The 21861-nt window shown below is 36.4% G+C and overlaps 5 protein-coding genes across 11 annotated transcripts; 3 read left to right on the forward strand and 2 right to left on the reverse strand.

Annotated features, from left to right (window-relative positions):
* Positions 1-736: 736 nt before the first annotated feature.
* On the reverse strand, positions 737-2707 carry LOC112452744 (eukaryotic translation initiation factor 3 subunit I). The gene is made up of 5 exons (XM_025013111.1): positions 2605-2707; positions 1866-2112; positions 1503-1783; positions 1215-1415; positions 737-1045 (listed from the first exon to the last, which is right to left on the reverse strand). Exons 1-5 carry the CDS (start codon positions 2605-2607, stop codon positions 797-799), a joined length of 981 nt encoding a protein of 326 aa, XP_024868879.1. The 5' UTR covers positions 2608-2707; the 3' UTR covers positions 737-796.
* Positions 2708-2934: 227 nt separating this feature from the next.
* LOC112452736 (eIF-2-alpha kinase GCN2) lies at positions 2935-9811 on the forward strand. Of its 2 annotated transcripts, XM_025013094.1 has the most exons (14): positions 2935-3171; positions 3384-3501; positions 3595-3764; positions 3848-4109; positions 4190-4741; positions 4831-5205; positions 5293-5832; positions 5986-6143; positions 6318-6766; positions 6828-7104; positions 7191-7707; positions 7912-8394; positions 8511-9409; positions 9505-9811. In XM_025013094.1, the coding sequence occupies exons 2-14, from the start codon at positions 3445-3447 to the stop codon at positions 9629-9631; spliced, it is 4866 nt and encodes a 1621-aa protein (XP_024868862.1). In that variant the 5' UTR covers positions 2935-3171; positions 3384-3444; the 3' UTR covers positions 9632-9811. The 2 variants fall into 2 exon arrangements, with proteins under 2 accessions (XP_024868862.1, XP_024868863.1); XM_025013095.1 differs by lacking the exon at positions 2935-3171 and having other exon boundaries at positions 3178-3501.
* A 698-nt stretch (positions 9812-10509) lies between these two features.
* Positions 10510-13910, forward strand: LOC112452743 (alcohol dehydrogenase [NADP(+)]-like). 6 transcript variants are annotated; one of them, XM_025013107.1, is made up of 10 exons: positions 10510-10840; positions 10967-11131; positions 11259-11462; positions 11544-11660; positions 11768-12162; positions 12276-12515; positions 12589-12665; positions 12906-13066; positions 13172-13249; positions 13807-13903. In XM_025013107.1, the coding sequence occupies exons 1-6, from the start codon at positions 10778-10780 to the stop codon at positions 12319-12321; spliced, it is 990 nt and encodes a 329-aa protein (XP_024868875.1). In that variant the 5' UTR covers positions 10510-10777; the 3' UTR covers positions 12322-12515; positions 12589-12665; positions 12906-13066; positions 13172-13249; positions 13807-13903. The 6 variants fall into 6 exon arrangements, with proteins under 6 accessions (XP_024868875.1, XP_024868872.1, XP_024868871.1 ...); XM_025013104.1 differs by lacking the exon at positions 12589-12665 and having other exon boundaries at positions 13828-13907; XM_025013103.1 differs by lacking the exon at positions 12589-12665 and having other exon boundaries at positions 13807-13902.
* LOC112452737 (DNA replication licensing factor Mcm5) lies at positions 12402-15957 on the reverse strand. Its single transcript, XM_025013096.1, has 8 exons — positions 15367-15957; positions 15035-15290; positions 14650-14822; positions 14245-14579; positions 13805-14151; positions 13260-13693; positions 12911-13182; positions 12402-12681 (listed from the first exon to the last, which is right to left on the reverse strand). Exons 1-8 carry the CDS (start codon positions 15516-15518, stop codon positions 12452-12454), a joined length of 2199 nt encoding a protein of 732 aa, XP_024868864.1. The 5' UTR covers positions 15519-15957; the 3' UTR covers positions 12402-12451.
* A 9-nt stretch (positions 15958-15966) lies between these two features.
* Positions 15967-18165, forward strand: LOC112452747. Its single transcript, XM_025013117.1, has 4 exons — positions 15967-16633; positions 16937-17119; positions 17307-17555; positions 17629-18165. Exons 1-4 carry the CDS (start codon positions 16572-16574, stop codon positions 17897-17899), a joined length of 765 nt encoding a protein of 254 aa, XP_024868885.1. The 5' UTR covers positions 15967-16571; the 3' UTR covers positions 17900-18165.
* Positions 18166-21861: the final 3696 nt, after the last annotated feature.

Consider the following 21861-nt stretch of genomic DNA (forward strand, 5'->3'; position numbering starts at 1 on the left):
AATTATGCTTTGAAAACTAAAAAAAGTTTCAGATTTTTAATAAATAATTTATATATACAATTTAAGAAATGTGGGGTATAAATATTTATACAAAGTTGGAATATTTATTTCGTACAATTATTAAAAGCATTGCTTATCGCTAACATGTAATAAAATTTGACAATAGTATTTGATATCAATTGCCAGGATAATTTCTCGAGTTTGCACTTGCCACAAAAGCTACTAGGATAAATTGGTATGAGAGCGGTCGATTCCTAGTCAGTGTCAGTGGTATACTTCTGTTTATAAATAATTGATTATAAGAGTTATATATATATATATATATATATATAGAGATTTATGAGTAAAAGAAATATGAAGTGAATTGTAATCCGTTTACGTCTATGTTTAGAGAACAATAATTCTTTCGTTTCCTTTTATAAAAGCTATTATTTTAACTCTGGTTGTGTCCGCATGTGCACCTACCAAGCCGGCAGCCCAGCACCAACTAATCAGCCGCACATGGGCAAACGCGCTTTCTCGCGAGTGCCTGGCTGCGCCGACTAAGTTTATAAACAATTCTATTAAATTATCGGTCAATCAATGCTCTAACAAAAAGTCGAATTGGACATATACTAGTGGAGTCACACCCAACTCACTGAGAGTTACAACTGGTATTTTTGGGGAGACATCACCACCACTACTACTTATACCCCAAAACTCATTTAGTTTGGAAAAATGATTACACACACACAACATATGTTCTAACAAAATGATATATATATTATCATATACATACGTCCCTTGATTGATAAATTTAATACTCGAAATGAAAGTCGAAGTAAGACTGATCAAAATTATTAATACGAATGTATCCATCTTCTCCGCCCGTGGAATAACTACGACCATTAGGGTGAAAAGCGAGAGAGTTAATGGGACCGAAGTGACCTTTCAAACGTGCAAATTCTTCTTCGAACACCAAATGGAAGAATCGTGAATCAAATTTGCCTTGTCGCGCGGATGTTGTAGTGACGTCCATGGCATCTTGACCACCACCAAGAACCACCTACAGAAAAATATTGTCTACTTAGCAAATATGGCATGTATTTTTTTTTTACAGAAACTCAATGAAAATTATAGTGTATAATAGTAAATATAGAAATTATACTGATATTCTATTATATCTTTTTCAAATATTAAAATAATGTATTACTATTCTGAGGCATAAATCTTACATGATCAAAAATTGGTGATATAGTAGCCGAGTTTACGGGTCTTTCTGTCTTGTAAGTCTTCAATAACACTAAAGACTCGCTATCAAAAAGTTTCGCCGTATGATCCTTGGATGCAGTTACGAACATGGTGCCATCCTTGTTGCATTGCATATCATTTATCTGAGATTTGTGACCTTTAACACTGGACAGCTTCTTTCCGGTCTGTAGATATTATAGACAATATTTATACTACTACTTACTCACCAACTCATACTTTTGAATTAATGTGATAACGATAAGGACACTTACCCTCACGTCCCAAAGTTTAATTTCACCATCTTCGTGACCCGTGATAATGGTCTCGTCGAGGGCGCCCCATAATATGGCAGAAATTCTAGGACCATTGACCGAGATCCTAGAGATTGCATCCTCCTGGGATAACGTGGAGTCGACGTTTCGTACATCCATGATAAACATCTCGCACTGGTGACCCAAAGCCTTGTCGGTGGAGAATACCGCGAGGTTCGCCGAATAACTAAAGCCACATGCTCTTACAGAACTGTTCGTGGTCAATTGTCCTATTTCTTTGCCTGTGAACAACATTAAGCAAGGATACGGATCATATGTGGCGCACTAGCAAAATTTATTTACAATTCTGTCATATGTACAAACCAGTTTGACAGTCCCAGACTCTCAGAGTATTATCACCACTGCCGGATAAAAATCGTGTGGTATCCCAGTTGACATCGATGCACCATACGGAACCATTGTGCCCGTTGAAACTACCAAGACGTTCTCCATTCAGCGAATACCAAACATTCGGTTGCTTATCTTTACTGGCGGAGAACACTAGATCTCCTTCTCTGTTATACTTTATTTTAGTGATGGCACGCTCGTGCCCATGCAACATCAAAGGTTTCTGAAACAAACAATTCTCTTCATTAGCACTTGCAAAGAAAATTTCTGTTAAGGTGATTATATAGGATGGCTAGATAATTTTTTAAAACAGTTGTTTCAAGTGAGACTCGGGTTCCTCCTCTTTTCCTACTACTCGACAATAATTTTATGTAAAAAAAAAAATTATTTCACAAAAGTGTAAGAGATGAACGCAAGTTCCAAATTGCAAAATAAATCGCACCACGATTCAAAGAACGAAAATTCAAATAGCGCGCTCCGTGAATGCGTCCCAAAGAAGAGAGAAGTAGAGGGGGGGGGGTTTTTTCCAGTTCCTCGGGTGAGGAGGTTAGGTGCCTTATACACTACAGTAATTGGCACACAATCATTAATCCTTGAGAGGAGAAGTAGAGGCAAAAAGTAAAGGTTAAATTGTCACATGGTCTATTAGTTCGCAACAGATCCCCGATACGAGGAAAAATAATAACGTAGGAATTAGCGCGTGAGAGAAACTAACCATCGCGTAGCGTTTTGATCTGCAATCGTATATCTTCTCAAAAAATTAGAATCCTTTCACGATCGACCACACTTCGCTCCTTCTGGCTCCAGTGGCTCACTTCCTCTTAATTCTTATAGAAAATGGCCGCGTTTGGGCGCGTTCAGCAGAACAACCGCTTATGCTGGGTCTACAATGCGAGTCGTAAAGTCGTGAGTCGTAAGAATTGACCAATCACAGTCGATTATTCTCCTCAAATTCGATTGTGATTGGTCAATTCTTATGACTCACGACTTTACGACTCGCATTGTAGACCTAGCATTACTTTTATGCTGGATCTACAATGCGAGTCGCAAAGTCGTGAGTCGCAAGAAGACTAATCACAGTCGAATTTGAGGAGAATAATAAAGTTGCGTTCTAAAATTCATCGAAAAAAAGTTGTTTCTGTTCTTCCACTTGTCTGTATATTGCTCCGATGTTCTGCGACAAATCACAAAGTGCGGTTAGAGCGGGCTCCGGAGCTGTTGAATCTGATATTCCCGAGGCGAGCGTCGAGTATCGCGATGTAGTCTTGTATGGCGAGTCCAGGTGAACAGACTACCGGTTTCTTTCCTCGCGACGTTCATCAACTCGTTTACCGAAATACGCATGTAGTTTACGTGTACACGTGTAGTACACGTTTGTACACATCAGTCTCAAACAACGCTGAGACGCCGCGTTTTTATTGAATTTATCTTCGAGCTACAACACTAAAATCGTACACGCGTGAAATTAAGCCCTTGCGACTTTCCTCCTTTCAGGTTACTCCGTTTCACTTTCAACTCGCTAATCTGTGCGATGGGCGAATAGCAGCGTGGCAAGATGTCTCAGGTTGAATCGTGTAAGGACCGACAGCAGAATGAATTGGAAGTCTTAAAGGTATTGCGACACGCTACATAGGCACGATCAAAAAGTTCACGGTTCCCTGTGTTATTACCTCTCTTAATAATCCTACTTTGTCGTTTATAACAGTCCATCTTTGGGGATGAATTGCGTGACTTGAGAAAGAATAAAAATAAGAAAAAATGGCAACCTTTAGATATCGTTATTACCTTGACGCCGCAGAAAGGCATGTCCGGACCAGCGGAGATCTATGCGCAGATAGATTTGCACATTATATGCAGTGACAAATATCCTGATGAGTAAGTTTTACATCTTCTAATACATTCTTAGCATCTTTGTTTCATAATATCTACTGTATATGATTTATTATGATTTATTTTAGAGTACCGACAATTCAGCTACAAGACAGCAGAGGTTTGTCTCATCAGCAAGTTGCAGTTTTATCATCAGAGCTCGAAAACTTGGCACAAAAGTTGAAGGGGGAAGTTATGATTTTTGAGTTTTGTCAACATGTTCAGAAATACCTGCACAAGCATAATAAACCGGGTTATAGCAGTTTTTATGAGGAAATGGTATTGAGAAATCAGGAAAGGGAACAGTATGAAATGCAAGAGAAGCAAATGAAAGAGGATAAAGAAAGACAGGTTTGATTTAATACATTTGCACTATTTATTTCGATTTCACATTACGTGTAGCTTAATTGTTATCGTGGATATTTTGCTAGGTGCTGCAAGATGCCATACAAAAACGTCAGGAAGCCCTGAAGGCTGAGATGCGTAATCGGAAGGAAACGATTAGACTGACCACAGATTCTGACACCATCTTTCGATCTATACCGTCGTCTCCGCACGAGCGAGGGACGAGTCGTTTCAGGCGTCGATGTGTCAGCACGTCGGAAAGTTCCGAAGGGTCATTGTGCGAGCATAGAGGTATCAAGTCCATCGAATTTGACAGTAATAAAGGCGAGAGACTAGTGCACCGGGGGAAATGCTTGGGACACAGCACGAAGGGTTCCGTAGTGTACGCTGGCGTGGATACGATCACCGGAGAACTATTGGCTATCACGGAATGGACGTTGAAATGCGCGATAGCAAACGGTAGTTGCTCTACTCAAGAAACCATCGATATACAGCACGCCATGAAACAGATTGCCAGTTTGGAGCAAGAGCTAAATCACTTGTACAAACTGCATCATCCAAATCTTGTACATTACTTAAACATGAAATATTTGAAAAACAACAATAGCGTGGTGATTTACGTGCTTCAAGAGTTCGTGGTATGTAAACACATATCTCTTTGGAATGTCAATACTTGATAAGATTGAGAATGGTTTTCGTTTATGATATCGGTTGTCTGTAAAAGTAGATTGGAACTACGTGCTCGTTCTTCCTGATGGAAAACATTCCAGTCGACGTCGACATGTTGAGACATTTGGCAACGGGTATCATTGAGGCGTTGCGATATCTTCATGAGAATAATGTAGTGCATAAAGATTTACGTGACACCAGCATTTATATAGACCACACGGGTGTTGTAAGATTATCCGACTACTCTTTAGATAAGAGATTGTCAGATATGTATCATTCAAATTCCTTAGCAAAGACTGAACACGATTTTCCAACAATTCAAGGCCGAGGTGGTAAAAAGGCAGACGTATATAGATATGGGATATTATTGCTTTCATTATTAAAAGGGACTATCATATCCGGGGAAGAAATCGATCTAACAACAATCCCACAGGTAGATGTTCTTTGTGTGTAGCATGTTTTTTTGTCCATAAAGCGCCAATGATAGACACGCCCATCTTAAGTTAAATAATTTTTTCAGCTTTACTTGAGGGACTTTATTTCAAAATGTCTCATCGACGATGAGAGAATGCGTTGGTCTGCGGAACAACTGCAACAACATGGTTTCATAAGAATACCGTTAGAACGAGGTTTATCGCCTTCTATACCGGATCACGATGAGAAAGAGAAGAATTTAGAGCCGGAAGAACCGGATATCGATATTCAGTTGTATTTGCCGTCGCTGGGTAGACAATCACGAATACAGAACGAATTTGAAGTCTTGAAATGGTTGGGAAAAGGGGCCTTCGGCGACGTTCTAAAAGTGAGAAATAAATTAGACGGCGGTATCTACGCTATCAAACGCATAGAATTAAATCCAAAGAAAAAACAGCTGAACAAGAAAATAACGCGCGAAGTAAAATTGCTCTCTAGAATGAATCACGAGAATGTAGTACGTTATTATAATTCGTGGATCGAGAGTGCCACCCTGGACGATTCAGTCAGGCATAGTCAGTTCACGCCGATTACTACATCTTCAGATAAAACGACCACCACGCAGGACAAAGCAGATATAGTTAATGTAAATATATTATTCATGATAACATCGCTCGCAACAGGAAGAGCTGTAACAACATTCTATTTTATAGTTGAACTAAATATATTAGAAATTTAATTGGAATTCCTAATTGTAATCAGACTTTTGTGCAGTATAAATACATGACGTGAATTTTAGCAACTGGAAAGTGATGAGATAGAAAAGTTTGCTCCACCGTTACGCGACGTTGAGTGGAATATATCATATGAATCTCGGGCGAATGTGGCCGATAGTGACGATGAGAACAGTGACGCCTCGACTGATTCTGATAGTGAGGAACACTGCGCGTTTCTATCGTAAGATAATTTTCTTTTTTTAAATATTGGACATCTTGTAATATTTAATATTTTTATTCAACTTATTATCGTTATATAATTCGATTTCATATTTAATTCGCAAAAAGATGGAGGTATGTTATATGAAGAAAAACTTGATGTTAAAAAAGCTAATCTATATTTTCTCTTTCACAGAATGCGAACTTTACTGCGTATCGAGTCTTCCGATAGCATTGAATTTGAAAGAGATGATGATATATCACAAAAGTCCGCAGTAACATCGGACGTTTCGAACAACGACGTTAAAGATAAAGATGAAACCTCTAACGAAGATATAACGGTAAAAGAAATACAGTTTATGTATATACAAATGGAATTCTGTGAGAAAAGCACGTTAAGAACTGCCATAGATAATGGCTTGTACGAAGATGAAGAACGTTACTGGAGACTATTTCGAGAAATCGTAGAAGGTCTGGCGCATATTCATCAGCAGGGTATGATACATAGAGATTTGAAACCTGTAAACATCTTTCTCGACAGTAACGACCACGTCAAGATAGGAGATTTTGGATTGGCCACGACTAATATATTGTCATCGTTAGTTCCGACCATCGATACCGATAAAGAATCACAATTTGAGAAAGGTACGAATACATAGTTATATGCCACGTACCAAATTATATCAGCTGTGTCCTTTATATCTAGGTGGAAGTTTTGACATAGAAGAATTGGGATCTCTTACTGGTCAAGTTGGTACAGCTCTATATGTAGCTCCTGAACTTTCTGCGAAAACTGCCAAAGCAATTTACAATCAAAAAGTGGATATTTACAGCTTGGGAATCATCTTTTTCGAAATGACGTACAAACCGCTAACTACCGGAATGGAGCGTGTCAAGATTCTATTGAACTTGCGCTCGAAAGAAATCGTTTTTCCTCCCGATGTACCAGAAACAGATATGCCATCTCAAGTTCATATTATACGGTAAAAAATAACAATTTTACATTTTACATGTTATATTATTCTGAGTTATCTGAAATATGAAGTAATGATGTTAAACTCCGTGTTAGTTGGCTGCTGAATCACGATCCAAGTCAACGTCCTACTGCTCAGGAATTGCTCTCTTCCACACACTTGCCGCCGCCATTAGAAGAGCCGGAATTGCAAGAAGTGATGCGCCACACGTTATCCAATAGTCAAAGTAAAGCATACAGATATTTAGTGGCATCGTGCTTCACGCAAGAGGTTACACCAGCAGAAGATATTACTTATGACATGAATTTACCTGCTAGAGGAACGCCAAGTGTTCTCTGCTCGAAAAAGCAGTTTCTGCAAGAGAGTGTAAAGCAAAAAATCGTTGAGATATTTCAAAAACACGGCGGAATATACCTCGCGACCCCGTTGTTAATGCCTAAATCCGTTCAGCATTCTAACTTTACCGAATCTAGCGTGAAATTGATGACTCGTACTGGCAGTATAGTTTCTATACCTCATGATCTTCGCATTCCTTTCGCTCGATACGTTGTATGGAATAATATTTCGCACATTCGAAGATACGCTATTGAACGCGTATTCAGAGATAAAAAAGTATGTATTGAGTGTCAAGATGACGCATTAAGTAATTTCTATTGTAAGTAAGATTCACATCTTTAGCTGGTTGAACGTAAAATTCACTCTGAGACAATTATCGAAAATATACATACATTATATCTGTGAATGAAAGTAACAAAACCAAATACCTTGTATATAATAATTGTAAATTAATATCTGTTCATATCGTAATTACCGTAGGCTCGAGGATTTCATCCAAGGGAATTGTACGAATGTGCTTTCGACATTATTAGTCCTGTAGATAATAATTTAATGACAGAGGCTGAATTGATCTTCATCATATGGGAGATTTTTAACGAGCTACCGCAGATCCGGGAACATAATTTCACTGTGCGCTTAAATCACACGTCGCTATTGGAAGCTGTGCTAATGTATTGCGGCGTAGAAAAGGACAAGTATCAGGACATATATTCCATACTACAGGATGCCCGCGACGGAAAGTTAACTAAGTTCCAGGTCCAAACACACTTGATAAGCTTATGCCTTACCGATCAAGCTATGGAAACGCTTTTTAATTTGCTCGAAACGGAAAGCTCCGTTGCAAAAATCGCCAGTGTCCTAAGGACAATAACGAAGAGAAAAGGAGATGCCGCTGCTCTAGCCAAGGAAGGTTTGAAAGATATAGAGACTGTAATATCTAATGTAGAAGGTTTGGGTGTTAAGGTAATATTATAATATATGTGTATACATATGTATATATTTATATAATTTGCATAAGATGTTTATATATCCATAGATGTTTTATATCCATTCTTATTCTTTTTTTTATCTTGTTACAGTGGCCTATTACTGTCGTACCTTTATTAACATATAATGTACAACAATACAGTGGTGTGATATATCAAATAACTTGCGAGCTAAAGCATAGACGGAGACGAGGCGGTCAGGATATCATAGCCGCGGGTGGGCGATACGATAAAATGCTGGTATCATTTAGAAAAGTTCTAGAGCGCACCGGAATGGCTAGTAAGGAAACAAAACAATATGGTGCTGGTATTAGCATATCGTTAGATAAATTGGTGTCCGCTGTTGGCGAGGCATATGAGAATGGCGAAAGTAAATGGGGTATTGACGTGGCTATCTGCTGCGAGGGAAGTTTAGAGAGCGAAGGAAGAAGAGAAAAGGACATGATTAACGTATTACGAGAAATCTGGTCATTAGGATTGAAGATCACGATATTAGATCTGTGTACTATGGAAGAGATATTAGAATACTGCCAAGAAAATTCTATAAGTCATATAGTATTATTAAGAAATGGTACTTTAAGAGTGCAAACGTGGGAAAGAGACAGATTTCAAGAGAAGAAATGGAATACTATACAGGACATTGTTGAATACTTGCAACGACAGTCGGAAACGGCGTTGCCGATCTTGAATAGATCTGAAAGTAAAGTGAGCGCAAATAACGATATATCGGTAGCGCCCAGCAATCCGGTTAACATTAACATCAATTTCATTCTTTCTGAGCGAGACAAACTGTCCGGAAGTGGCAGGAGAAATTTTAAGATAAGCATATTAGCACAAATGTCGTCCTACTTACAAAGAATATCACATAAAGTTCCTGTAGAAATCTTCGCAGTTTTTCTGGAAATGTCTGTTATAAGAACAATAATCAGTTTTCTGGAAATCGACGAGGAAGAACAAGCGTTTCAAAAAAGCATTCAGATTGTGATAGATAAGTACGTATCACGAATTACATTTATTTAATGTATGAAAATAATGAATAAACTATACTAATGACAATAATGTTAATTATATCGTTTTTTTTTTCTAGGCATCCGCGGCACAAGAAATATATCAAGCAAATATGCGACGAAATGAAGGAATTACGAAATGAGAAGTCCAAACCTGTAGAAATACTTTACAGTCTGATAGACAGTAGACACATGACTTTGATATAAGTGATATTATCGAAGCCGAAGAATATATTTTCGTAACAACCATGTGGAATCAATAATGAGTGATTGGGATGTATGTTAATATAGATGATCAACGTACAAGATATTAGATACTTAAGCATTTTTTGTACTGCATTATATATTTTTAAATATCAACATTTAATAAAAAGAAAATGAAACCAAGACATAAACGCTCTAAAATAGATTTCAATACAAAACCAGTGTTAATTAAGCGTGTTTATTTTAACATTATACATGTTTTTTTCAACTTTTATTGCAATATTAAAATATATTCAAAATATATACGTATTTCGTATACGGCGTAATTGATTTCTCTAAATATATATGCTTTTGTTTATATAAAAAAATAAATTTTAAGATTAAACTCATGGCACAAGAGTAGTTCTTTCTACTCAAAATTTTACCCGCTTGATTTGTAAAGTGCTTGAATGCAATTACATACCGCAATTATAATGCAGCTTGTGTTATGTTTTACAAGTGTTACATTTATACATACAACATACCTTTTTATCTTCACATTTTCAACGTTTAATTTCACAGTGTCGTTTGTTTTAGTTTGTTTCGTAGAATGTCAATCAGCCAATCTTGAGGAAATAAATCTTGAAAGTTGAACGATATTTACGACTTACGACGTGAACAATAGGAGACGTGTTCACGTAAGCTGTAGGTCTGAATTATTCAGTTACTGGTTACAAAATATAGTACAGAAGCCAATTGCATTTTTTATATAAAAATTTCTGATGTTACTCATCGTGACAGTGCCCTTTTAATTTCATTTCTCCTTGAAATAGCACACGTTCTCGTTAAAATCAATTATCCGCGGCGCAACCCTCCTTCTCGAATCAATACGACTTTGAAACGATATATATGACTGCGATTACGATGCGCGGCGACGTTAGAGGCTCGCGTGTTTGTTAGTGTGCAGCTATTCTAACTTTAGAAACGGCCTCTCCAAGTGTATCGCCACCACCACATTAATCTCGTACTCGAAACCTGACCTGAAATTAATACGATATTGCGAACTTAAACGTGGACCTACTTGCTTCCAAATAGCAATGCTGCTTTAACACATTTAATGTGACAGCTGTGCTACATTTAGTTATAATGCAATATTGATGAGAATCTAACATGCATTCTGTACGATTGCTGTCAGGATATGATATGCCCACAGTGGGACTGGGAACGTGGCAGGTGATAAAATGATATTAGAATGCTCTGCGATAATAATATATCTCATCGATCACATATTTTTTATGTCATGATTATCAATTGTACATGTATGAAACAATCTGGTAAGGGGTGTAAAACTGTTTCCAGGCTAAACCAGATGAGATTGAAACTGTCGTGAGCACTGCCTTAGAGTATGGTTACAGGCATATTGATACAGCAGCAAATTATAATAACGAGGATGCGATCGGCAGAGCTTTGAAAAAATGGTTTGAGAAAGGTGGTACTAGAGAAGAACTTTTTATCACGACGAAGGTAGTGTACTGTATGAATTCAATACAGCGACTAATTACTGTCGCAATTTACTACTTAATGATTACAAGTGTTATATAATTGCTGTCCTTCAAACAACTGTATTTAAAGAATCTTTTAATGCTTTTAGTTACCCCATTTTGGCAATCGACCATCCGACGTAGAAAAGTTCATTAAATTGTCGTTGGAGAAGCTTGGATTGGATTACTTAGATATGTACCTTGTCCACATGCCCTTCGCATTTAAATTAGATGAAAATATGTGCACGGCAGCGACGAATGAAGATGGAAATTACATACTCGACTTTAATACAGATCCTGTCTTGGTGTGGAAAGTATGGAATCACATTAGAGAATCATATAACACATTACTATAATATAAAAGAGATCTCTGAGTGATCAGGATTATTTTGTAGGAGATGGAGAAACAAGTTAAATCGGGACGTACCAGATCTATAGGTTTAAGCAACTTCAACGAAGAACAGATTTCGACAATTTGGAAAAATGCACAAATTAAGCCAAGTAATCTGCAGGTAAATTATTCATTAATTGCTATGTAAATTTATCTGTTATAGATAAATAATTATATAATTTAATCCTCGTCGATAATATAAACGAGATAACGTTTAAAATTTTTTAGGTAGAGTTGCATGCTTATATGCAGCAGATATCAATTCGAGAATTGTGCAAGAAGCACAATATTGTTGTAACGGGTTATAGTCCATTGGGCTCTCCAGCTGCAAAGACGCACTTTCAAACGAAATATAACTACACTTCAGACGCATTTCCCGACTTGTTAAATCATCCGATTATTCAAAATATTGCTGGGGAGCATAAAAAGACAGCAGCCCAAGTTTTATTGCGTCATTTACTACAACTAGGTGTTGTAATTATCCCGAAGAGTTCGTCTTCCGAAAGAATCAAGTCGAATATCGATTTATTCGATTTTGCCTTAACAGAGGAGAATATGAAAGTCTTAAATACCTTAGATAAAGGTGCTAATGGAAGAATTTTTAATTTCTTATTTTTTAAAGGGTAAGTTAGAGAATAGATACTATTTCGCTGTAAATGTATTCAGAACTTTAATTTATAAAAATGATATATTTCATGTAAAATTTACTTACATATGATTATTATATCTATTTCAGAATTCAAAATCACCCACATTATCCATTTAAAAATGAACTTCCATAATCGTAAATTAACGCGCAAGTCATTAGTTTGTATCAAAATAGTTGAGAAAGAATTACAATTAGCATACCAAACGAGCACGATACGTTATACGTATTATGTAATTATACATCGGCGAAATTTCTGTTGTTCTTCAATGCAGCCTATACAACATTTTCCGTTGCAAACGATGCTGAAGTTCACCGCGGCGTATCATTGTATGTATAACTTTGTGAATAGCACGTTCTGGAAATGACTGCTTAAGAAAATCTTTCACTATATTTTGCTCAGATACTTGATGTCCAATAGGAAATCTATTCTTCAATTGCTTTTCAATGCGAGATAACATCTCATGATCCTCTTCTGAGGTAAATCCTTCTGCCCCTGATAATAAATTATGTTACAAAGTTATGATCTTTGTATGTGCAAAGTATTTTCTTTGGCTGTGTATATCAAATATAATATACCACTTGAAATATATAAAATATTGCAATGTATATCTTTAATGTAATTTTTATATTTTATGTGACTAAGTATACGTGATCCAAAGAAGATTAAACGATATTTGTTTAGCAATTTTAGTGTTTTATATATTTATTAATTTGCAGTGTACCTGCTAACGATCCAGACATTGCAGCTTCTAATGTAGACACTTGAAAGAGCCTTAAAGCTTCGTTAACGTGGAGTTCAGTAGCGAAGGGTTGTAATTGCATTTTGGCCAAAGCTTCGGAGATTCGTATAACCGCTTCAAGCTGCCGGACTGTTATAGGTATCGATGATCTTTTTTCAGAATCTTTCTCATGTTCTCTTGTACCAGCTCGCATCATTACGTAACGATTTTTTAATTTCTCCCCTGCTTCTGCACTGAGTCTAGGGCCGCAACGCCTATGATATGGAAAAAAAAAACATGTTGGATTTTACGAGATGTATACGTTATGTGCAATAAGATACGGTAAACTTACGTTCTACAATAATTAATATATTTTCTGAGAATGTGCACAGGAATTTCTCCCTCTACCGATTGTTCTGTGATCTGACCAGCATTACAGTGAATGTTCATAATGTGTTTAGCTAGAGTTATATCCCTGTTGTGTTCATGCTCATCTTTAACAATAAATATCATATCGAAACGTGACAAGATTGTCGGCATAAAATCTATATTCTCTTCTCCCTTTATATCGTCCCAGCGGCCGAAGACCGAATTCGCCGCGGCTAAAACGGAACATCGTGTATTCAGAGTTGTCGTTATTCCCGCCTTCGCTATAGAGATTGTTTGTTGCTCCATAGCTTCGTGTATCGCCACTCGATCATCCTCCTTCATTTTGTCGAATTCGTCTATGCAAACAACTCCACCATCCGCGAGAACCATTGCTCCACCTTCCATGACAAAATTCCTCTAAAATATGTATCGTGTATATATATATTTTTAAATTAAGATAAATTTACTTATTTAAATTAATTACAAAAATTATAACAAAAAGTATTTCTTAACGAGAATGTGACTTACAGTTACTGGATCTCTCGATACAGACGCTGTCAAACCAGCTGCGGAACTACCTTTTCCTGATGTATAAACAGCTATGGGAGCGACTCTCTCTACAAATTTCAACAACTGCGACTTAGCGGTACCCGGATCACCCAGCATTAAAATATTAATGTCGCCTCTCCTGCATAAACCATCCGGCATTAGTTTTCTCGATCCACCAAATAGTAAACACGCGATAGCTTTCTTGATGTCTATTGCACCGAAAATACTGGGAGCTATGCTCTTCGCAATTCTCTCGTACAGATTAGGATCTGCCGCTAAACGAATGAAAAGATCTTCTTCTTCGGATGTAACGGGTGGCTGAGTTCCTACATAGGAAACACAGAAAAGAGAAATAAATAAACAGATCACTAATTGATACTTTTCAGCAACGTTTCGTTTTTGTATTAATGTGCCAGTACCTATGTTGGTATTTTCTCCATCCACAGAGATACCAAGAACGCGAATATATGGAGCTCGAACGCCTACTAACGCCTTCTCTCTGCCTGCACCCTTACCACCGGCCTTAGACACCTTTTTAATAGAATATATCCCGAGAATCAAAACTCTATTGCCAGGCACAACTCTGTCACATAAATACCGATCACAATATATCTGCAAATGTCTGGGCATTTCGCCCTGTGGTATGTGATCTGGCAATTCCTGAAGCTTCAACACTTGAAAGTCTACGCAGTGACATTTATCCGGCATTATAAAGAAAGGATCCAGAGGACATTTTGGACGACCAGCTTGCTCCCTAATAACAAAAATTATTTGAGCAATACCTTATAAAATGAACAATCAAGTATTTATGAAAAGAGGCTTACGTAGAACATTTTCTGGGTAGCGTATATCCCTCCAGACCCGGCTTGATAGGAATATTTACTTGAGTGACTTTGCAAGAACGACACTGTATCGCAATCTTTGTTGCCTTTGATCTAATGCCAGATGCTGACACAATTATACCAGGAATCTTGACGAGCTTGGAAACAATATCTGGCTGAAAGTGAAACAATTATAAGAACTCATATATCTAAACGTTTTGTATATTTGCTTGGTCTAACAAGTTTAGAGGACAATTTTACATGACAAACAATGCTGATTACATAAAGAATTTGACATCCTGTAAATTTATGATAGTGTAACTTTATGCGTGTGTAAACTTGTGAACTGTGAACTCGTTTTTACGCATCGTGATAATTGTGGTATCACCTTCATTCCCCTCAGCGAGCTCGGATGAGCGTCTGAACACAGCAACACCTGAATATCTTCCATCTTCTCCTCGCCCTCAGGTCGTGGTGCTGTAAGCTCATCTGCGACATCCTTCGCAGCCTCCTCCAGAACGGATACGTATTCTGTCGGGAGCTTTTGAATCTTTTCCGCGAGCGACTCGTCGAAAGCTGCTAAATCCTCGAGATTGATCTCTAGCCAATATTGGCAGAGATTGTAATTGCGCTTTAAAGTATCCCTGAAGAAATTAAAAACGATACTGAATTATCGGACATAATCACGGATATGCGAAGTAAATCGATGTTTCTTATTACCGGTATTTATAGTTGAAGTTACCCTCGTGAAACTGTCGGATGAATTCCTTGAATTTCTTCTTCGAGTGTTGGAGATTCACGCGATTTTCGTGATCCTCGTCCACCGCGAAGTTGTCAGAGAAGAACACGCCCGGATCGTCAAAGCCCTCCATCTCGCGCGAGCAAACCGGCTACTTTTGTTTAAAAGACCAAATAAAGGTAATTGGTAAATCAACTATCAACCAGCACGTCACGCCGCTAAAATCCTCTTCTTCTTCTAATTATTGGCGCAGCTGTTTCCTTTCCGGTCAGCAACGGCCAAAATGCCGCTAAAATCCGTTTCGGCGGGAAACTCTCGACTCTCGACTCCTCGAGATGTTTTGCTGGATTTTCACGAGCCGCTGAAACCATAGACATATTATATCTAGACCGAGCATATGCTCAAATTTGAGGAGTGGGGGTATAGGCGACGTAGAAAGAGAGATACTCTGTTGTGTGGCTGTTCGTTCTCTCTCGTTTCGCGCATGCGTACGCAAAATAAGCGTGATGGGAGGGAGGCATTAAGAGGAGCGAGGTGGAACAAGGAACAAGGAACTGAAACGACTGAAACAGAACGGCTAGAAGTGCTGAAATTGGTTATGGCCGTATAAGTGCGTATAAGCGGAAACCGCGTTGTGCAAAGTGAAGTGCTGGAACGCGTACAACGTGCGTGAACGTGCGGAGTTTGGTACTTTTGGCAGGTTACGATCGACCGATCGCTCGTCCGTCGACCGACTCGCCGACGGGGACCGACACGGAGGCCGGATATCACGGTGCGCGAAATCGCGACAGGTGTCCCGAGCCCGTGGACCAGTGGCACGAGGAAGGAGACCCGACGACGACGAGGACGCGCGCGCGTGCGAGCGAGAGCAAGAGCAAGAGCGTGAGCGAAAGAAAACGACGACGACGACCGAGGCCGAGGGAGTGACACGCGACGTGGTGCGTGCCGTGCGTGGTGGCCGTGGTGGTGCGTCCGACCGCCCGCTCGCCCATCCCTACATCCCGTACGCGCGGCACGGTTACGGCACAGGACCCACGGAACCCGCAGGACCCAGAGAACGCGCGACGCACGTACGGCGTCGGGGACGCGCGCGCGCACCCACACACACAGGCACGCGGGCAGAAACGCAAACGCAGTTCGGAGGAGCTTGGCTGAAATTGCCAAAGTGTGGCTAAAATTGCAAAAAATGGTGAATTGCTATATATGTTGGAAAGAATTCGATCCTTCGTTTCCACGACAATTTCACAGGTAATGTGTAAATCTGGAAGTGGTTAGATTTTATCACATGTGTATTTTTTTATATAAAAATATTATACGTCTCGGAATTAACATCTCGACGATTGATTAAAAAGTACTGTGTCCGACAAACCAAGTTGGCTCGCAGTTTTTCATATCGGATGTTCATATCGGAAAGATCAATCGATGTTAAATATTGTAAAGTCGGTTTAAAGTAATTATTTCTGTTAATAATCACTGGCGGAATAAATATATTATTCGGTATAAAAATATTCTTCAGCTTTAATTTAAAATAATGTATAGTATTATGTTTAGTTTTCCGAAAGATGCAGAAAGGCGAGAAAAATGGTTTGCTAGCATTGGGTACACTATCAGTGCTTACAAAAATGCAAGAATTTGCAGTGATCATTTTGCACAGAAAGATTATTATTACTGTGGCACACCTGTACCATGTAAAAGATTATACAAAACTGCAATTCCATCTATTTTTATGCAAAGGTAACAATAGACTTTTCAATAAGATAAGATTACGATTTTTTTTTTAAATAAATTATACTTTTATTAAGGTTATATTATTTATTGTTATTATAGTAAAAGGTTATTACATAAAAATTGTACATATAGATATACATATATTTTATACATAAAGCATCAGATATAAAGAAATGTTTTTTGTTTCATATAGATCTCGTCAAAACAAAGAAAACTCAAGCAATATAACAAACACACAAGACAATCAAGATTCAATAATGGATATCGAACATGATACTACTAATGGTGACAATAATACTACAAACGGAGAAAACACAAGCAATATAACAAACACACAAGACAGTCAAGACTTAATAATGGGTATCGAACATGATACTAGTAATGGTGACAATAATACTAGTAATGGAGCAATACTTTCAAAAAGAAATAGCAGTGGGAAAAGGTAAGGCAAACACAAAAATAAACATTCTAATTTGTTCCAATTTGCAAATATTATAAATAAACTTTTGTTTCAGAAAACGATGTAATATTGACGAAGTTGAAAAGGTTTTCGTCAAAACTGGTAAACATAATGTAGAATGTTTAAAAAAAACAGAGTTCACTAGTAATGCTTGGATAACATTTATAAAATATCTACGATATAATAGATATTTAAACAAAGTGTCTGTTGCACGAAAGTCAAAATTAGAAAAAAAATTAATATCGCTGCAATCTATGACACAAATGTTGAAAGCTAAAAATTTGGTAACAGAAGATGTTGCAAATGCCCTGAAGGTTAGTAATTAATAATGCTTTGAAATTGCAGATTTTTATGTATTTCGTAATTAACAAATAACTTAAAATACTTGTAAATTATATTTTAGTTAACAGTAATTGTTACGAATATAAAAATATAACATAAAAATGTGCAGTCCATATTGATATTTGTACAGAAGTCATTTAATAGATTGCCAACCAGCAAGTATTATACTTAAGTATTTGTTAATATAAGCACTGCTGAGATTAAAATTGTATTTAGGACGGCAGTGCTGAAATTAAAATTGTATTTAGGACAATAATAAGAGTAAATGTAGATATAATATAAAGAAAGTAGGTAAAGAATAGTATGTAATTATGTAAATGTAAAAATAATTATGTAAATCTTAAAAGTTAAAATAACAATTAAGAAAGTAAGAAAGTAAAGAAAAGTAAGTAATCATGTAAATGTAAAAGTAATTAGGTAAATGTAAGAAGTTAAAATAACAAGTTTCTTTTTATTTTATTTCGAAATTGTATATAAACGTATAGAGAACCCGAATACTTCGGTAAAGTATAAATGATGTAATTTATCACGTTACGGGTGGTAAATGAGATAATATCGTAATGTCTTATAGGATGTAGTGCCTGGTCCTGTAGAAGAATTACTAACAAGACTTTTAAATGAGCGAAAGCCAAAAGTTTTTCCACACGCTTTGAGATGTTTTGCTTGTACGCTCCATTTTCACTCCCCTGCGGCATATTCATTCCTAAGAAAAACGTTTTTAAAATGTCTTCCACATCCAACTACTATTCGAACATAGATGCGAAATATTAGTAGCGACTCCGGTATATCTGACCAAGCATTAAAAACCGTACGTAATGTAGTTCGAAATGCTCGCGAAAAAAATAAGAAAATAGTGTTTAATTTAACTTTCGATGAAATGAGTATTAGAAAAAGTGTTGATTGGGATGGACAAAAATCACATGGTTTTGTTGACATCGGTGCCATTGCTAAAGATAAAGTGCCGCTTGCTAGTGAAATTTTTGTCTTTATGTTAGTTGCAATAAACCAGAATTTTAAACTTCCAATTGCGTATTACTTCACTGATAAATTAAATGGCCGTGAAAAAGCAAAGTTATTAAAGACTATTTTATGTGCACTTCATGAAAACGATCTAGATATTGTCAGTATTACGTTTGATGGAGTATCTTCCAATATATCTATGTGTGAAGAATTGGGCGCACGTTTGAAACAAACTGAAATTGAACAGATTGTACCATATTTTGTCCATCCCGCTGATGAGTCTAAACGTATATATATTTTTTATGACGCGTGTCACATGATAAAACTTGTTAGAAATGCACTTGGTAAGGAAGACTTAAGTGATAACGAAAATCATATAATTAGTTGGAAATTTATACGGCAATTAGTTTCGTTACAAGACGCGGAAAAATTACACCTTGCGACTAAAGTTAGAAGTAGACATGTATACTTTTACAACGAAAAAATGAAAGTACATTTAGCAGCACAAGTTTTCAGTAATTCGGTAACTGCTGCACTTGGGTTTGGAGAATATGACTTAAAATTACCTCATTTTGCCGGAGCTTCAGCAACCGCGACATTTTGCAAGACATTTAACGACGTATTTGACATATTAAATTCTAAAAATTTAAATAATAAAACAGAAACCAAACGAGCAATAACGAAAGATAAAATACGTATTCTAAAAGATAACATTGAGAGGTTTGTTTTATATATTAAATCTTTAAAAATTAAAGACGTTCCTGTACTTCAAAGTGTACGAAAAACAGGCTTTATTGGGTTTGTTATTGATTTACAAAATAGTATTGCTTTAGCAGAACAGCTATTTAATGAAAATACAATAGAGTTTTTGTTAACATACAAATTATCCCAAGACCACATTGAAACTTTCTTTTCTTTGATTAGAAGAATGAACGGTTGGAACAATAATCCGAGTGCGAAACAATTCAAAGCATCTTATAGAAAAATATTACATTTAGCAAATGTGTCTGTTCCTTTAAGTGCAAACTGCATTCCACAAGACGACACTGTACTACTTAATGTATCTAATAATGAATCTGTAAGAAACGAGCAAGTAACTGCACATAGTGTACAACAAAACGCAGATAATGATTCTGATCAAGATGCTGCAAATGCTATTTTTATGGATCATGATTATTTCAATCAAAACAATAATTGGTACTTAACTGAATATGCTGAGGAAGTTATTACGTACATGTCTGGATTTGTTGCTAAAACTATTACACACAAAATTGATTGCTTATTTTGTAAACAATTGCTCATTGCAAGCGAGGCACAGAAAGAATCAAACACATTTACTGGTAAACTGTTACAACGAAAAAATCGCGGTGGTTTGTATGTAGCATCACCTGATGTTATTATAATATGTAAGAACGCAGAAAAAACTTTCAGAAGTAATCAAGACAAATTATTTACAACTAAAAATATATTAAATGTTTTAATATGTCAATCTTTCCGCTCACTTCCTTCATATGTATTTAATACAGATAGACATATTTATGAACAGTCTCCATTGTTTGATCACCGAAGTCAAATAATAAAACTAATTTTGAAAACTTTTTTCAACGCGCGTCTTAAACATGAAAGTACAACGCTTACAAATTCCACCCGAAGAATAAGAATGAAAAATAATAAATTAACACTTTTTCAAAATCAATAAAATTCGAATTATAATACTGAATAAGATACATATGTTAAAGTTTTTTCTGCTATTTTAAAAGTATATAAACAAAACTACTCTATACATTTTTAATACTACAACACTTAATGTTATATGTTTCTATAACATTAATTGTTAATATTTATTTTATGTTAATGTAACACATTAATACTATAACATTTTATATGTAAACGATAAGTATATCCTAATAAACGCTAAGCAACAGTTCCAATACATCTGTGATTTTATTTTGTATTCAATTATACCTTAATTATTTTATATATTTATTTATAATTATACCTTATTTATATTTATTTGGTATTCAATTAGACTTTATTTTATACATTGCAATTCCCTGAATGAGAATCCTCCGCCTTTCTGCATATCTTTTGGAAAACTATAAACATATAATACTTTACATTATTTTGATTTGAAGTTGAAGAATATTTATATATAATAAATAAATATATATGTGATAAAATCTAACCATACTCAGATTTATTATACATTACCTGTGAAATTGCAATGGAAACGAAGGATTCCATTCTTTGTAACATATGTGGCACTTCATAATTTTCGGCAATTTAGCCACACTTTTGCTATAAAATATTAAAAATAATTATCACTTAAAATAGTAACAATTTTAAGATTATAATAGCTCATATATATATATATATATATATATATATTTAACAACCAATACATACAACTTGTGTTTATTCCTAATGTTGATGGTATTTACTTTATGCCGTAGCTGCAGAACCACAGAGTAATATGCTTTTTACGTATAAATTGCGATATTGCTTTTTACGTCATCTGTTTATAGTATTTATTAACGTTTGATATATATAGTCACCATCTACCATAGAGAAAGAGAGTTTTCACGTTCCCCAGGCACTTTATTTCACTACTTTATTTTATTGGCGTCCTTTTATAAACTTGAATAAATACCGATAAACAAACTCGCCGTAAAAAGCATTATCTTTTTATATGTAAAACGTATAAACGTATTTACTCTGTGGTCCTACAGCAACTTCTAGCCGTTTCATGTTCCAAGTTTTAGTTTCTCGTTCCACCTCGCTCCTCTTTCTTAATACCTCCCTCCCATCACACTTATTTTGCGTACGCATGCGCGAAACGAGAGAGAACGAACAGCCACACAACAGAGTGTCTCTCTTTCTACGTGCGCCTATACCCCCACTCCTTAACGCTCGGTCTAGATATAATATGTCTATGGCTGAAACCGACCGTTCGAGCGACAAAACGGATCACGTGACGACGTTTGTA

The sequence above is a fragment of the Temnothorax curvispinosus genome, unplaced genomic scaffold (assembly GCF_003070985.1).
Source record: "Temnothorax curvispinosus isolate PA1 unplaced genomic scaffold, ASM307098v1 QBEX01003650.1, whole genome shotgun sequence".
Lineage (NCBI taxonomy): Eukaryota > Metazoa > Arthropoda > Insecta > Hymenoptera > Formicidae > Temnothorax > Temnothorax curvispinosus.